Genomic DNA, 18,879 nt, shown 5'->3' with positions numbered 1-18,879 from the left:
TTAGTCAAAAATATTAAATTATTTTTTCCATTGTATTTTATATAAACTATAACATACATAAATTTTAATGTTTTTTTTGCGGGAAGTGAGTAATTCGTTTTTCATCGATTCTGAGAAAGTTCACTTTTTGAGTTAATACACTATTGTATTAACAGTGCCATATGGAGACACATGGAAAACCCATAATTGCGCCTCCTCTAACTTTTCCTCCTCTATTATTTTTAAAAGTTGGTTCATGTTTTTAATTGTACTTCCACTCTTTAGATTACGAGTTTTGTACATACGTTTTGCATATCTGTTCCCCTATAGTAGGTACCTTTTGCCCTGCAGGGTTTTTGACAATAATTATACATTTGCTAACTAAAAACTACTTCAGCCATTATGAAGTGTACGTTCTTAAATAGTGGTTGCATCCGAAGACGAGAGCTAACAATTTGCTAATAGATCTAACCTACATCTTAATTTACGGGCGAGTAAAATTTCGGTTGGAGATTTGCCCGTGGTGCTGTACTTTGAATTCTATTCTATACTGCAGAAGGAACTCATTTAATTTAATGTAGATATTGTTTATGTATCTCCGGTTACAATAATTTATTTGATGACTCTTTTGATTATTTAACGTGACACTCAGCTGGTCCATTGCTAATTGTATTTGCTTAGGATTTAATGGAGACGTTAGGTGTGCAAAATTGTCTTCTGGACACTAATGATGTTCCGTTATCTGTACAAACAGGATGAAATAACCCGAACCTATTTCCATTACGTTACACAGCTTTTCAGTGGCAACCCCCGAACCATAGCCAGTGTAAACCCTCTAAAGATGCATTTGTAATTTTACGAGATGTACTTTGGGCAGTATCATGTCCATCAGCTCAAGAAACAAACAGTAATTATATTGTAGGATATATCACGGGGAATTGCATGATTTTGTTACGGCTTCCCCTTTCCATCAACGGGGGACTAGACATAACCTGGGGTTCCACCTCTATGTTGTGGATATTCCAAGAGTTTAAACGAAGCGTGTCGCTTCCACATTTATGTGACGAACGGCTTTGGAGCGAAAATCCTTACCTGCAGACTTATTCCTTGAACGCAATAACTTCCGCCTTTTGAAGTGGAGAGTGAATAGGCAGGCCCCATCATTGACCTCACTTTCCATCAGATGAGAAGGTTAAATATGCAAAATATTTTGTTTATAAAAAAGTAATATTGTAAAACTTTATTTTAATCAAACAATTTAATAGAATAGAACATGTATGTTACAGGTTTTAAGTAAAAATAGATATATTAAATATGAGGCGAAGCGATGATTTGTATCCAGTGTACCCTTATACCGCCACCATAGCATATACATAAGTCTACATTATTATTAGTCGACTGCAAGAGGGCAAGGCCACAACAACTCCTGACCAGCCCCATGGATCCGCATGTTAGCCACTGCAAAAGATGCAATAAATACACGAAGGAAGTAAATATGTTTGAGAATTTTGATTGACGATATTTTTAAAATTGCTTTGCTTATAAAAGGACAAAATGAAATGGTGTCCGATAAAAGACTTTTTCCTTCTGTCATTAGACATTACTTAACCAACATAAAAATGTCCGGTTTAAAAATGTTTATAAAACTGTGTCGTCTGTAATGATATTTCGATTTAATAATAATAACCACGCACACATTCATAGCACCAGGGAAACCCTGTATCGCGGGTGCCATGGACATACACATAAGACAACCACAAATTACACCCAAACTCACGAGAGAAATAAATGTAGACCATACAAATATTTCTCCCAGCCGGGAACAGAAGCCGGGACCTCTAGGTGTCAGACCAACCTGGTAACCGTTCGGTCACAGAGGCACATTGGAAGGGAGTGATTCGAAACATAAGATTTTGAGCAGAAATTTCCAAGTTAAAAATCGGAAATTGATACTGGATGAGATAATATGTAGAAAATTAATTATATTTAATTTAAAATAAAATCTTTACATTGTGTCTTTTCCTTTACCATTGCCTACTATCTAGCAAGAAGTATTACTAGATATGAAACATTTAATTATTTTATTTATAAATCATACATATCAATAGGTACTTTGCTAACTTTGTGATAATTGGCCAAGTACTTATTGTTTCTACACAACCCAATTACCTACTTCCTTACTTAATTGCAATTACGCGACCATGTCTTGGGCAGATCTAGCCTTAATAATGAGCATTGACAAAAAATGTTCTTCAACCCTGCCATCATTAATTGCTTAACAATGTTTTGATGTGACAAAAATGAAATGTGCTTTAAAAATCTTGTTATTTTAGTTTCCGTTCATTCTACATTCACGTTTACTATTTGTGTTGAATAAGGAAACTTACCCCACTTACTTCCGTGGAGTACAGGACAAGATGCGTGTAAAGTTCTTACGTCTACTTCTCCGGTTGGATGCAGGTTCATCCAATATAGAGCGGCCCCCTTTTTCGGCCTAACTGCTAATTTGAACTTAGGAAACACTGTTGCTCCGCCTTGGCTCACGTCTGACATCTGCATCAAGTACAAATACAAGTACAAGTGTAGTGAAGAGCAAGCTCTGGCGTCATTCAAGTTTTATATGTTCATTCCTATGTACGTTCGAAAACAATTATCGTTGAAAAACTCGATTTACTAAACTATCTATTCCAATATTTACTTTGTATCTAAGCATTTAGTGATAGGAGCGACCTAATGAGTACAAAATTTTAATGCCAAATATAATGATAAAATTATTTTTCCTAATTTAAAATCAAAATCACTTCCTAGCTAAACAAATTACTAGGGACGTAACGGAAACAGATATCAAAAGTAAATCTTAGCGGAAACAGAAACAGAAGCTGATGCGGAAGTTTCAAACAGGGCTTTTTTGGTTTCATAATTGCAATTAACATATAAGTGTTAAGAAACGCGCATTGACCACCAAGAAATACGCACGCGTGTCTGATCCGGCGCGAATGTTGTTTCGTTACAAAAGTTGCGGTAACCATTGACTTACAAATAAATGGACGACGGGTCTAATACAAAAACCACGAAAGAAATGTCCCAAGTCAACCTATTCGAAATTTAAATTGTAAAGTCTTCGTAGTATCGCGCTGTCAGTCGAACAAATGAAGACTAAAGCGGAGTTTGGCGCTCTGTATACGATTTTAGCGCCTTACAAGTGCGGACACTTTTTAGCGCGGACCCGATGTCCATATAATTGTAAGTCAATGGCGGTAACGCAATAAGTTGTAAAAAAGCGTGAGGAACTTCCTCGGTTGCGGAACCGGAAACAAATATCTGTTGTATTAGTAAAAATTACATTTGAAATAATAAAATTTATTAAACTAATAACACGCACACTCATAGCCCCGCACTAGGGAAACCCTGTGTGGCGGATGCCAATGACACACGCATAGACAACCATAAATTGGACCCAAACTCACAAGAGAAATAAAATGTAGGTCTCACAAATATTTCTCCCGGCCCAGGAATTGAACCCGGAACCTCTGCGTGACAGACTAACATGGTAGTCATTCGGCCACCGAGGCAGATAGAGAGTGTTTATCTATACACTTTATTGCTCACACACAAGAACATAAAAGTAATGTGGGCAAAGGCGGTCTTATCGCTAAGAGCAATCTCTTCCAGACAACCTTTGGAGGTAGAGGAAAGCTAATTGGACCGGGAGATGCAGTGTGCCAATTTTACAAATAAAAAATTATTGTTTAATTAAAAAATTAAAAAATAATAAAATAAAAACACATACTAATTTACCAAATATTTAATAAATAACTATATATTATACCTACACGAATATATGTATATATAAATATACCTAAATGAGTTATACTTAGTTATAAATATATACACGTTGCAGACTAGGACCGTGTTAGAACATATTTACGCAATCCGGTTTTGAAAATAGGTAGCGACTTAGAATGTCGGATTTCAAATGGGGGATCGTTCCACAATTTTGCAGCCTCAATCGTAAGGAATCTTTGTAATAGTCAGAGCGAGTGAAAGGAGGCTTCAGTAAGTTATCCATTTTAGACCTTCGTTCACAGTTGTGAACTAAGGTTCCCCGGGGATCCGGGGAAGCGAAAATGATCCTTAAGGTATGGCCGAATACAAGGACATTATAGAGAAAGCTGAGAACGTGCTCCTCACGGTACAACTTGATAGGGAGCCACCGAAGCCTACTCCTAAATTCGAACACATGATCGAACTTGCGCAATCCGTATATGAATCTAATGCAAAAATTCTGTAGACGCTGAAGTTTGCTTAACAAATCCTCATTGAGGTCAATGAAACAGACATCAGCGTAATCAAGAATAGGTAAGAATAATGATTGCGCAAGTTCAACTTTAGTCTTCACAGGAAGCAGATTTTTCCAACGCCGCAATGAACCAGAGGCAGCAAACACACTACTACTCACCTCTGCGATATGTGGCGACCAAGACAGAGTGGAGTCAAAAAGAACGCCAAGATTTTTAACAACATAACTGTAAGGCAGAGGGAAGGAGTTGAAGAGGAGCGGGGAAATAGTAGCATTATTTAATTTGGCGATCTGCTTCGAGCCTTCAATGACGATGGCCTGCGACTTGTTACGATTGACCGTCAGATCGTCATTGAGTTTGACGATTAAATAGTCCACGTCGTTCACAGTAGACTGAGAATAAATCTGAAGGTCATCACAATACAAGTGATACTGACAAGAAAGTAAGGGAGTTTATAAAGATGGAAAAAAGAAGAGCAGAGAGAACCCCGCCCTGAGGCACACCTGCAGTAACGTCATAGAAGTTAGAATGCTTATTGTCGACACGAACACATTGCCGACGCACAACGAGATAGTGGCGAAACCACCCCACTACCCAATTTGATGCAAGGACAGATTTCAGCATTGCTAACAGGATGTCACAGTCAACAGTGTTGAACACCTTACTGAAATCTAGCAGAACTAATACTGTCACATGTTGATTCGACATACCCTCGCGAATGTCATCAGGTACCTTGGTTAAGGCGGTAATAGTGCTATGCCCTGAGCGGAAGCCAGATTAGAAAGGACTAAGGATATTGTAGGAGTTGACGAATATCGTGATCTGGGGATGGACAAAAACTTTGGAAAGGAACGGGAGAATAGAAATGGGCAGTTTAATTTAATAAAAATAATTCAACGTAAACAAATTTTGTATTGTTGTCTACTCACATAAAATAAGACTGTAGCTATTCGGATTCCTAATCCATAATTAAGTGGAGGATCCTGTGAAGAATATTTAAAGTAGTTACAAGCAATCTTGAATTGAGCGCACGTATTTGTAAGTAATCGTACTTACATCATAATGTAGGTCATAGTGCCCTCCTATACCATAGTTGAGTACCTCCAAAGGTTCAGCATGCTCCGAACTCAAACCTGTGAAATCAGCCGCCCGCTGTTTAACTTTTTCTATAGTATCATTGTACTCATCTAACCACGCACATTGGGCAGTACGGTAGCCTGAAGCTTTTTTTTCCCCGTCACTAATGACAAAAGCGCGATCCAACTGCAATAGAACTCATATTAGTTCGTTAAAACCAAAAGCTAATGTTTTGTTGTGCGCTTCATACCTTTGTACCGGCAATCATTTTCATAATCTCAATTTCACTGTTTGCAAGAACGTCGTGGAAAAGGACCACGACTGGATTCATTAATAGCATCTCCATTTTTATCGGCGCAAGCATCAAAAATGGGCTTCTTTTTAAATAAACGCACTGCAATCTTAAACATAGGACATTGTATGATGAATTACTGGTATTATTTTGTCACAGCAACAAAAGTATAATGGTATTACTTGCTTGTATTTACTGAAGAGATATTTATTTCACCGCGACATAGCTCATAGTAGTGATTCTCTGTATTATTTAAATCTTCTATATTATCCTGTAAATTTAATTTGTTATTCAACTTTTGATTTTTCATTTTATAATACCTACAATAAGTAACTCATTTCTACCATGTACGTAATCATGTTTGGAGCACTGAAGGGAGTCTCGTCGAGTCTTTCGCGCGCGGCTTCAAACCATTTTGCTGCGTACGAACTGTAGTTGTATGGACCTTCTTGTTTGTACAACATCAGAGCCAAACTATAACAGTCACTCCCTGACATTGGAGAACTGAAACAAGAGCGTTTTTCTGTTTTACTTAATATAGGAGCTTACTTTAATGAACGATTTCGTGAAGATAAGTTTGTATACTCGTAAGATTTGTTTCTGTACCACACCACATTCAAGTAAATGAAGTCTAGTATTCTGGGGTACGTTTTACCTAATGTCACGTCATGTGAAATGATAAACATAAATTACACCAACTTATCATCCAAGGACAAAAACGACGATAACGACGGGTCCGTAGAAGGTGGCACTCCTGGTTAGTGAATTTGAGGGAGTAGTTCAACTGCACTACCTCCCCGCTCGTGAGAGCGACAGTCTCTAAAGCCAGGATTGCCTTGATTGTCCAACCTCCAATAAGGAGAGGAACCTCAAAATGTTCATCACATTCAACCCATTTATACGTCCCACTGCTGGGTATAGGCAATAGTCAGCCAAGTTGGCCCTATGAGGGTTGGGGACTTAACACGTTTTTGGAGGATTGTGATCATTCTCGAAGTACAAGTTTCATCTCGATGTTTTCTTTAACCGAAAAACTCATTGTGAATTTCAAACTAATTCTTACACCTAAATTCCGAAAAACTCGGAGGTGCGAGCCCATATTCGAACCAACGGCCTCTGGTTGAGAGGCAGTAGACCAAACCATTACACTACACGGCTGTTAAACTTTACGAAATTAAAATTCTTCTAAGATCTTTAACGCACACCGCGACATCATCATGGTAAATGATTGTTTACCCAAAAACGCCTTTCAGATTTCCTTCAGCGAGCTCTGTAGTGTTCAGCTTGTAATAGTATTGTAGTCGACCAATAGCCACGGCTGCTCCGATTAAGTCTTCTTCGGTTGGATATAACAACTCACGATCCCAAACGAACTCTGTTGGTAAACTACACCTTATTAACAACGGATAGAGCCCCAGATCAATAAGTTTCGTTAAAGATTATTACATTGCCATTGGTATACTTCTAAAGATTTACTACCTTTGATTATTATAAGTTACGGTTTTACATACCCGTGATATCCGAAGCTACGGTTTTCAACACCTCGAAGTCAGTTGATAGTCTTTTTATTAAAGTGAAAGCATTGATTGGATTCTCTACATACTTTTGTGCATTTCTATTTGCCTTCTCATGTTCATTTGTAAATATGTTTAGGTACCTGAAAGTATAGGCACAAAAACCAATAGGCAGAAAGAAGTAGGGGGTAACAACTGTGCTCAAGATAAACAATAATTATTCATTGCCTTTTCAATATACTAAGTCTATTTTCTTCTACTTCAATGTACTGTTCTAAGGTGTTAAGCACATTTTCATGTGTACGCAACAGACTCTCTACATTTTTGATAGCAGTGAACACTTCACAATTGACCACCGTGAGTAAAATAAAAACATGAAAAATATGCAAGATAGACATAGTTTAATGGCTTTTTTCGATACTCTTTATCTTTTTTCAAATAAAGAAACGTCTTTTATATGTGCCATTCCTTGTCATCTTTGAACGAAAACAAATATGGTTATATATGGGGTGTAATGTTACTTAGACCTATCAGTTATCAGTTAGAACAGCTCTGTGTTAAAAGCTGTGATGCACATGCATCAGTTGTTAAATTCAACAAATTATTATTATTAATTTCCTTAAATTTATATAAACCTTAAGTTTATTGAAAATCACATTCATAATTACAATATCCTATAGCTACGCCGTGGCTGAATGAAACGAAATTAAATTAAAGATGCTGGTTCAAATCTAACCGGATCGAAGCAATTTTTCTTAGTGTTCGATCTTTGTGTTTATAATTTATATAAATTCTTTTGTTACTATAAATTGTTACAAAAAATGGATATAAATTGAATTTATTTTAATTTTTGCACGGAGAGTCAAGATTTGGGTCCTTTACTATGACTACACGTTTTTGTAACACCTTGTACATATTTCTTTCCAACACGGACAAGCAAACAAATTTGTATTTTTGACAATACATTTTTTATGTTGACATTAAAGAGACATTATGCTATAAATTATCGCAATCTTCTTGCACAAGCAAGAAATATATTTTCAGTTACAAGAACTAAACTCAAAATTTAATTAACATTAAAAAATAATTAAATTAAAAAACTTTGCTTTGCTTGCCATTTTAGCTTAGTCAAAATGAAAATTCGTTTCATAAAATTCAACCATTCTCTGTAATACCTAACAACTGTTATAATTATTAAGGTTTACTGTTTTTGCGAGCTATGTTGGTCACTTTAGTTATCTGACGTAGATAAATCTCAAAATATGCAGTATTTTGAGGAATTCAATGCGTCCGCAACAAATGCAAGCATGCCATACTATTTTTGTGGATATACACACATCAAAAAAAGTTTGCGATCACTTCGAAAAACTGAAATCTTTTTTGTTACTGTAGATTATATTATGATTTAAAAATTAAAAATAAATTAGAACAAAATTAAAATATTTAAAAATAAATTAGAACATAAAACAATGACCCCGTTCAATTGTTTTTTCATATAAAAAGGCTTTCAGTCCTAGCTTACGCTCATTCAGAAATCTGATTTAGTCAATTATAAGCGATTCAAGATATTTTTCGCGGAAAGTTGTGATTGAAAAAATGCCAAGAGGATTATCAGAGGTTTTACGAGCTAGAAAAGTAACTTTGAGGGAAGAAGGATACACCACGAGAGTAATAGCACGCAGACTTGCTATATCCCAATCCTGTGTCGTGGCTACGTTGCAGAGGTATCACGGAATGGGGAATTTAGCTGACCGACCCCGCAGCGGTCGCCCAACTGTTTTGACAGCTGCCCAAAAGCGCTATATTAGATTGCTGGCAGCCCGTGATCCAACAATCAACGCCACTAAAATAAAAGCAGAAGTCAGGGCCGCCTCTGGGCTTGAAGTTAGCACGCAGACCGTTCGCAATTGCTGGCACCAGGCTGGATTACGAGCACGGAGGTCTTGGCGAGCTCCGCTCAATTCCCGGCAACGTCAACAACGAAGATTGCAGTGGGCTAGATTTCGGCAAAATGAAGAAGGTGAGGACGAAAACATTTGGCAAAACTGTCTCTTCGTTGACGAATCCCGAATCAGCACTCATCCAGATAGCCGACGTGTCCGTGTCTGGAGAAGACCAGGCGACCGTGAAAGACAAAGAACTGCCACTGGAACAGTTCAGCAAGGCGGAAAATCGGTGTCCTTTTGGGGTGGCATTATGATTGGAGCTAGAACGCCTTTGATCCCGTATCGGGGCTTCATGACAGCAGACATGTACAAAGCAGTTGCTATTGATGATATCGTCAGACCATTCCGAGTAAACCATGGGCACCAATTTGTACTGGTCGATGATAATGCGCCCGCACATCGAGCTCAACGAGTCAATGCTGCTCTTCAAGAATACTATATCACACGATTAGACTGGCCTGCCGGCTCGCCCGACTTAAACCCAATAGAGCACGCGTGGGATGCTCGTAAACGAGCAGTATGGAACCGTGAGCCACGTCCCCAAACAGTTCCAGAGCTCAGGGAAGCCGCTATTGAAGAATGGGATAGGTTACCCCAGGAAATGCTGGATAACTTGATCCTCAGCATGCCCAGGAGGATCTTCGCATGTATTCGAGCCAGGGGAGGAGTTATTTTATATTGAATTCACACCTTTTAATAATAAATTGTTGTTTAAGTTTAATTAAACAGTCTTTTTCTTTCTATGAAATTTCTATCACTATTACATTATGATTAATGGCTCAATTTTTTTAAATAAATAATAAAAAATAGTTTTATATTTTAATTTCAAACAGGGTATTCCTATTTAAAGAAAGCATACAACATAGATTTTTTCTTGATAAAGTTAAATTTAAAGAATTATAGGAGCTTATGCTATTGATCGCAAACTTTTTTTGATGTGTGTACATACCTATACACACATTTTTCGCTGTTAAAGATGAGAATGCCATGAAAATATATTTCGTGTTAATTTTAAAATAACCCTATAAGTAAAAATCTTGTCTATGTATGCATGTAGTTCCGATCCGTCGATGTATTTGACCGGTATTAAACCGGTCTGGCAAAAATTTGTTTTGTTTTAATGAAATCATCCGCTTTATTTGTTAATTATTTAGTATATTTCAATAAACATTTCCGTATAATTAAATTGGACTACGTTCCTGTCTAAACGCATTCTATTCATACTAAAGTACCCACAAGATTAAGCAAAAAAAAAAGTGAACAATTAACTAACAAAGTTGATTCAAGCAGTATTTTAGTGTTTTCAGCATCTATGTATCTATTTGGCAAATATTTGTAAAAAAATCAATTATACACCACCGCCATTGATTTTACGATCGACGCATATCCTAAGGGTGCGTTCCCATTATGTCGTGATGACAGATAGTCGTTCAGTTTAAAGTGTCGTTAAATATACAAATATTTAAGTGAAGTTGTTCACGCATAGAACAACACGATTCACTGTCGTTCATGACTATATTGACGTTACGACTATAGATTGTCATCACAATGGAGATGATGAGAATGAAGAGCTAGAACGACAGTCGTCCGGCGATAAATAGAACATCACGATGAAAATGTGACGACAGACAAGGCGGCTGCCGTGAACCGATAAATTGTCGTCACGATCTAGTGGGAACAGACAGACTAGACACGACAGTCGTTCAACGATAAAATAAACATCCACGACACAGTCACGACTATCTAGTCGTGATATGGGAACAGGCAAGACGCGACAGTCGTCCAACGATAAATAAAACGTTACGACAAAATGGGACCGCGCCCTTAGTGCCTTCATATGACAATGTTTCTATTGACGACGTTCGTAATTCGTCACGCGTTTTTAGATTCGAAGAAACTAGGTTGGCGATAAATTATATTTTATGATGTTTATTTTTTATTCTCAATTCAATGAACTACAAAATAAAACACCACTTTTACATATTGACTACCTACCTAGCTACATTATGTACTGCTTAAGCGCCAAACGTACAAGAATTTCAATCTAGACCAGTTTTCGAGTATGGTTACAATACAAATTATGACTAATTAACAATAGCTAGGTTTAAAATGATTATTCTAGGAAAAAGTAATTTTCATGGCTTCGATTGTGAATCAAATAATTTACGACATTTTTACAATGAAAGTATATTATATTTATTTCTTGATCTCGTATGTTCCAGTAAATTAAAATGTCTTACGTGAAGTTATACATTATCCAAATTGGTGTCTTTGTAACTTTATTGACCTTAGTAAAATGTGAAGTGTATACTGCTGTCACGGATCTAGAAAAATTGTGTAATACACATGAGAATGTGCTTAGAAATCTAGAGCGGTACATTGAAGTAGAGGAAAATAGACTTAACGTATTGAAAAGGTAGTACAATAATTGTGCTTGTCTCATATAACACTCGTATAATACTGCTGATTTTAGGTACCTAAAACTATTTACAGATGAACATGAGAAGATGAGCAGTGACGCACATAAGTACGTTGACAACGCAATTAATGCGTTCACATTAATAAAAAGACTGTCAACTGATTTCGAACGGTTAAAAACTGTAGCTTCGGAGCCCACGGGTAAGTAAATTAAATTAAATTTTATATTTCGCCGTCTCATATATCAAAGAGAATTTTCTCTTTCATATTATATTTTTTAACTTACCCTCTGTGTCCCAAAATATCTACAAGCAAGGAAAGTTACAAAATTACAGTAAAATCATCAAGTCCTGTTTTTTCTGTTTCGGAAATCATAACTTTTTTATAATATCAAGCGATGGGACGAATAAGTCCTGCTCCTGATGGTAAGCTAATCGCCTGCCTATAACAGTTGCAGTGCCACTCAGAGCTTAAATCGCAAAGATCTGAGGCTGCCTCTGCGCCCGTCACACTGAGACACAAGTTGACAAGTCCCATGTGCCTGTAATTTCACCAGCAAACTTACCCTTTTAAACCGGAACACAGCAATACTACCATTACTGTTTGGCGGCAGAAATAGGTAACTTCCCTGGACGAACTCTTTCACAAGATGCTCTACTACTGCTAAACTACTCGAAAACTAAAAAACTTTGGAGGAAAGTTGTTCAAATAAATGAGAATTGTTTATTTCACAACAGAGTTCGTTTGGGATCGGGAGATGATATATGCTACAGAAGAAGACTTAATTGGAGCAACAATGGCTATTTCTCGACTACAATCTGTGTACAAATTAAACACTACACATCTAGCTGAAGGAAATTTGCAAGGCGTTATTGGGTAAAACACATAATGACCACGACTCTTTCAGAATTAACGAGGTAGCAATTAAAACGTATAAATAAGCTTTTCATTTCTCACGCTCGTAAAGCAAGATATAAGATTCGAATAAGTGGACTAAAGTTGTACTTCTTCACCCTAGAGTCGAAATAATTTTTGCTTTCCAAGACAGCTACAGTCAGGTACAGTAAACAGCGAATGTATAGTAGTAATTCAATCAAATACCATCGCATTTAAATGTTTGTTCAATATTTTTGAGACATTCAGGAATTACGTTGCTTGCTTACTTAGTATTGGACTCTCAGTTCGTAATTATGTATTTGACAATATAAGTGTTTAAATCTAGTAAATAGAATTTTTCAAAGGGCTAAGCATTCCCACTTTATAATACGATGGATGATGATGGAATTCTTACAAAATCGTACTAATTAGTTGCTTTTCCGATTTTGGCGTGACTGTACCGGCAATATACAGGTATCCGATTAAGTTCAACCGTGGTAGGCTAACACATAGCTAATGTGAAGCCTATACCCAAAAATGTACCTCGACCATCTCCAAACTCTGTCAAATTATTTGTATCACCGCATAAACTAGGGCTTCCTCGGTAATCGCATGTTTGGTTTCATCGTGGTTAATGTAGTTGAAATCTTCTTGCTCAGGAATGCGATTCACCATAGAACGAAGTAATTGAAAAGCATGGCAAACTTCTCGCCGAATTGTCATTTCAATAGCATTGGACAGCGTTTGTCAGGAAATCCTTATTGTTAAACTTCCACCCAATTATTCTGTCTTTCTGAGACGTATCTCGAGGTCTGAGATATTTTGCCAACCCGAATTTCGACCAGTACACGTCAAATTCACCTTTGTATAGAGCACCGTTGTCATTTTTGGCACCTATAATCCTGCTACGTGCTATACTCGTTAGACGGTTAAACTCAATTATTTATTAGCAACAGCTTTTTTGCAACGACAACCGGGGCTTAAACGCGTCGTCGAGCAGCCTGCCATTCAATATTTTACAGAATTCATTCATTTCGAGAAGCGTGCATAAGTATTACCATACAGAATAATTATGCCACCCACTCCTTTCCGTCATCGTTAAACCAAAAATGAGATTTTTCACCCTTATACATAGTGTAGATACTCCATCAATTAGTAGAAAGCGTTTTCGTTCAGCGTTTATTATGCATTAGACTAAGGCGTAGAACTGGGCCATATTTTAATTCTGTTTGCTGTGACTATGATATTAGCGCCCATAAATCAATTAGGTTCTATTTAGTTCTAAAGATACAGTAAAAGAAATGCCTTTGTTGTAGTTTTCCGATGACAGCGAATGACTGCTACGAATTAGCTCTGATATTGTACAAGCAAGAAGATCCGAACATCAGTCGGCAAGCTGCAGAGTGGTTCGAAGCGGCTCTCGAAAAACTCAATAATGAGCAGAACGAGAATACATTTACAGCTATTGAAGTAATGACGTACATCGTGAAGTCCTATCATCGGTCGAATATTAACTTAGGTTGGTTATTGCTAAATGACAGAAAGATCGAAGTATCGAGACACTGCATTATGACTTTAAAAATTGTTTATCAAATTCTTGTCTTCCTTGGCAGACATAAAAGCTTACGCGTGGGCAGAAAAACTACTTGCTTTAAAACCTAACGACCGCACTGATTATGTTACGAATTTTTACAAATATGCTGTGACACGAAACAACGTAAGTAAGAAAGGCTAAAAAAGAAATGTCTACTTAACAGGACGACAGGTGGATATTTGAATTTTTTTTTGCAATATTTTTCCGTTCAGTAGCTGAGCACCTACTACTGTGTCAAGCCAATGACAATCGTGTTACTTGTGGATTCTTCGCCACTTGTACCTACCAAATATAGAATTTAAAATGCAAAGTTCTGTGATTATGTAAGCACATGTGTCGATTACAGACTAACTCCACTGAAGTTGCCTCATGGAATAAATATTCCGCATTATGTCGCGGTGAAACTGATGTCCCTGCAGCAAGTTCAAGCAAGTAATGTCATTTTTAGTTATGTCATATTATCACAAGTGAATGGGAGTCATTCCTGAAAAATTCATTTCATACATTGTAGATTACATTGCTGGTATTTAAGAAATATTCCATTTCTGAAACTGGCGCCGATCAAGATGGAGGAAGTTCACAAGGATCCAAATGTTTTCATCTTTTATGACGTCCTCAGCGACGACGAGTTTCAAAACATAAAAACAATAGCCGGTCCTAAGGTTTGTAGGCAGACAGTACCGTTTCATTTCTTTTTATTTATGTCTTTTATAGAGTTCTAACAAATTTTTCGATTGCTTTCAATATGTACAAAACCACACACAGAGTTTTTTTTTATACTGGACATTATGGGGAAATTCAAAACCATAGAAGATGCAAGGAAATTGTCTTAGGGACTATTAAGTCTTATTTTGTGAAAACAGTTTTGGTATAGTCAATTTTTTTATTCAAGCGCGAGTTGCCCTTAAAAATGAATGATGTCCCTGCAGCAAGTGCAAGCAAGTAATGTCATTTTTAACATTACTATCTTGATGAATGAAGAAAATTGATCAAAATTTTTTTGTGCTTATTGACTTAGGCTCGTATTCCAGAAGTGTACTCAATACTCAAGTCAGGACTTGAGTATTGCAGTGAGCACTGAAAATCATACTCAAGTCCTTGCCATTAGGGTCGTATTTCCAGTGCTTGATATCATACTCAAGTCTGCTCAAATCCTGACTTGAGCATTGAGTAGAGTTCTGGAATACGACCCTTAGTTTCCTGAAGGAATCATTTCATTGTATAGGAGTGGGACAAAAAAATCGGGACAACAGAAGTTAGTATCATAAAATGTCTTTCATACAAAATAAGTAAAATTGACTAATTGCTTTTTAATACTTGTAGACTCAGCTTCTTGTAAGGATGATTTCATAGTACGAGACGAAAAAATCGGGACAGCAGAAGGTGGTCAATTTTAATAAAATTATTTTTTTTCAAAATGAATAAAACTGACTAGTTTGTTTCAAACTAATAACTATTTTTTTATGCTGCTAGACTCCATTTTTTATAATAATGATTTTATTGTATTGGCAGAAAACAATCGGGATAGCAGAAGTTGGTCATATATAATAAAACTTATTCATCTTGTATTAATTTTTTTATTAAATCGGACGGACTCTCTTCTTCTCTGTCCCAATTATTTTCTTCCGATACAATGAAGTTATTATCCTCTTAAGAAACTGAGTCCATTAGCATCGAAAAAAAATAGTCCATTTTATTCATTTTGTATGAAAAATATTTTATGATATTAGACCAACTACTGTTGTCCCGATTTTTTCGTCCCGTATAACGTATGTAACTAAGTAGACGAAAACACCAACACTAAAAAAAGTTTGAGCCATTTTATTCATTTTTATGGACTACTCACACTTGACCAAAAAATTTACTATGCCAAAATTGTTTTCACAAAAAAAGACTCAATGGTATTCCGAAGACAGTCTCCTTGTATCTTCTATGGTTTCGCATTTCCCCATACTGTCCCATTTAAAAAAAGATACTCTGTAAACCCTCTTTTCTGCCCCGCAGTTGGAACGCGCCAGAATAGTTGGTGATATTTATGCAGAATATCGTATTGGTAAAAGTGCATGGCTATACAACAACATTGATGTTGTAGCAAAGCTGAGACAGCGTACGGCTGATTTTACGGGGCTCAATATTTCACACGCTGAGCCATTACAAGTGCTCAACTACGGGATAGGAGGCCATTACATATGGCACTACGATGCCTTTGATGTAATAATAATTAGTTTTTATATTTTGTGTAATAATCAGTTCAGAAAAGAGATAAAACACGCGGTTGGTAAAGAATTGTTATCGCTTGAAAATTTCCTGATAACGTTTTACAAGTACATGTGTACCTATAAGGTAAGTGGTCTTGCGAGATTTCAATTGAAAACATCTGACTCTCAACTGGAGCTTAATGAAATCAATCGCATTTTTTATTAAAACACATAATAAATTCATATATATTACTTGATAGATTTGAACCTATCAAACAGTTTAATCAGAAAACATGCCCCTTAAATCCCACTACATAAGAGTCAGATTTTTACAGTGTTAGCACGCAGTTTTCATTGAGAATGTAAAAAGAAATGATTGTGTCTTTATTACTTATTTATATTTTAGTTGAAGCTTTACTGCCAAAGGAATATAGGTACAGAAAAATGCACTTTGTTAATAAAATCAAAATCTTGAAAATTACCCTATTGCGTTTCAATATTCCACATACAGAACGAAAACTCCGATGTGGCGACTTTAAATGGTTTTTGTGGAAACTTACTTCAAACTTCTTCGAATTTGTCAACTTAGAATTTACAAAAATGATTACATCTAAAAAAATAATACTACTAAATATTTATTAACATGATTTAAAACGCTATGTAGTAACTATGCCGCTTTTCGCTTTTCACAATCGTGGGTTAAAAAAACCCAAAATTTCCTTATTTAGTTATGCTTTTCTTACAGAGTGGCCAATTCAATAAAGAAGATGGAAACAGAATAGCTACAGTTCTATTTTATGTGAGTATTTCTACAAACATGAAATACATTTGTTACATAATTTCTACTAACTTGAAATTTTGTACATTATCATTTATTTTTGACGCAGATGTCAGATGTCAGTCAAGGTGGAGCGACTGTGTTTGCCCAACTAAACCTGACAGTAACACCGAAAAAGGGTTCAGCTATATTTTGGAATAACCTGCATCCTACCGGAGAAATAGATAAAAAAACGTTACACGCGGCATGCCCAGTATTATACGGAAGTAAATGGGGTAAGTAAATAAACACCTTTATTCTACCATGCTGTCAGACATCTAGAAAAAGAAATGTAACCAATTACTAGAAACCTAATATTTGTGCGAATAATTTTTAACATTATAAGATTATAAGAAATTAGGCTAGCAAAGTGATGCTTTTTTTACAAAAATGATTTTCTGTATGTTAAATCCAAAGTCTTCTCAACGTCTTACTTAACATTGTCACATCTTTTCAGTGTCCAATATATGGATCCATGAGTTTGGTCACGAGCTGTTGCAGCCATGTTCTGCTATATAAATTGGTTTGAAATTTCAAACCACTTGCATTGTTTACCTATGTTGTAAAACTTAAATTAAGATTTAACAAAAATATCGATATCTAGAATGTCGAATTAAATCAGCAGCTATTTACCTCTTTACCTTTAATCATCGAGATCAATCTAACGTGTTCGATTTCGATATGTCTACCTTTAATAAAACATAGTTCCTGTGTCTACCTTCCTACTCCATCATCAAATCCTAGTAACCGTAGTACTCGTCGAGGCCAATTCAATTTGCCCACAATTTCAAAACACGATAATTTTGCTAAGTAGCTGTAAGTAGTTGAGGTTTCGGTAGTCTGCAGACTGTCTTGGTTGCAGCATCTAACTGTGAAATGTGCTGCTGATCTTTGAATAACTTAGCAGATATTCATAGCTAAAAACCATTCCGATTAAACTAAGTCGTAATATAAAAAGAATCCGCTGTGAAATCAATCCGTCGGTTTAGGAGCTACCTACACCTTTGATAAAATTCCACAACGATTAATCACAAAATCATTGAGACAACACTTTATTACAATACCATAGAAAATATAAAGCGTTTTTATGTAGATACATGGGGCATAGTAAAAGTTCCTGGAACTAGAACTAAAAAAAAAAACAAATAAGAAATTTGAAAAAGGAACTGTCTGTGAGTAACGTTCTTTTTACTTTAAGAGATTGTCATTTGTTTTTTCATTGTGAGTCTCTATTATAATAAATTTGAGTCGTGAATGTTTTCGGTCCGCGATTTTCTACGATTTTCGATGTGACTTCAGTCAACAAGAGAGTTGTCAGAGACTTCAATTGGCTTTGGTGATGAAGCCCTATGTCGTAGTTCTGGCTATTCGTGGTTCAATGAATTTAGACGTGAACGTGATCATCTCCATGACGATGTACGTAAAGGTCGGCCGGCAACTGCGATTAAGTCCCACATTTCGATACCTCCAATGAACACTACGCCATATTTATTTTTTGGTCATCTTCTGTTATTTTTGTAAACAGCCATATTTATTTGCCTTAGTAAGTATGGCTGCTTAATAGAAATATAATCTTAATCGTGCTCCCCGAATTTTGTGAAAAAAAGAAACAAGAACAAAAAAAAACGAATTTTGTTGAAAAAAGAAACAAAAAACAAAATAAAAACAGAGCAGGTCCAAAAATTAAGTTGGCTTAGTGTTCATTGAAGGTGTCATTTTAATATTGATACCGTACGACAACTGATTAAAAGTGACAAAAAAATTACTTGTCAACAAATTATACATTCCAATGCCAATGCCTAATATGTACTGTATTAGGCATTGGAATGAGCGAGGTGCAAAAGATATTGCATGTGCATCTGAAGGT

General features: G+C 36.1%; 2 protein-coding genes across 2 annotated transcripts; one reads left to right on the top strand and one right to left on the bottom strand.

The window, feature by feature from the left end:
• Positions 1-1,369: 1,369 nt before the first annotated feature.
• Positions 1,370-10,620, bottom strand: LOC113227160 (prolyl 4-hydroxylase subunit alpha-2-like). The gene is made up of 10 exons (XM_026460037.1): positions 10,611-10,620; positions 7,161-7,358; positions 6,886-7,024; positions 5,994-6,153; positions 5,832-5,920; positions 5,608-5,758; positions 5,337-5,543; positions 5,210-5,263; positions 2,367-2,532; positions 1,370-1,437 (listed from the first exon to the last, which is right to left on the bottom strand). Exons 1-10 carry the CDS (start codon positions 10,618-10,620, stop codon positions 1,370-1,372), a joined length of 1,242 nt encoding a protein of 413 aa, XP_026315822.1.
• A 967-nt stretch (positions 10,621-11,587) lies between these two features.
• On the top strand, positions 11,588-17,591 carry LOC113227159 (prolyl 4-hydroxylase subunit alpha-2-like). The gene is made up of 10 exons (XM_026460036.1): positions 11,588-11,728; positions 12,265-12,403; positions 13,720-13,922; positions 14,017-14,120; positions 14,344-14,429; positions 14,509-14,659; positions 16,002-16,208; positions 16,941-16,994; positions 17,083-17,248; positions 17,470-17,591. Exons 1-10 carry the CDS (start codon positions 11,617-11,619, stop codon positions 17,529-17,531), a joined length of 1,284 nt encoding a protein of 427 aa, XP_026315821.1. The 5' UTR covers positions 11,588-11,616; the 3' UTR covers positions 17,532-17,591.
• The last annotated feature ends 1,288 nt before the right edge of the window (positions 17,592-18,879 follow it).

This window comes from Hyposmocoma kahamanoa, unplaced genomic scaffold (assembly GCF_003589595.1).
Source record: "Hyposmocoma kahamanoa isolate Upper Pololo Valley unplaced genomic scaffold, ASM358959v1 202, whole genome shotgun sequence".
Taxonomy (NCBI): domain Eukaryota; kingdom Metazoa; phylum Arthropoda; class Insecta; order Lepidoptera; family Cosmopterigidae; genus Hyposmocoma; species Hyposmocoma kahamanoa.
The sequence above is the reverse complement of the archived record's forward strand: the minus strand, read 5'-3'. Positions and strand labels throughout refer to the sequence as shown.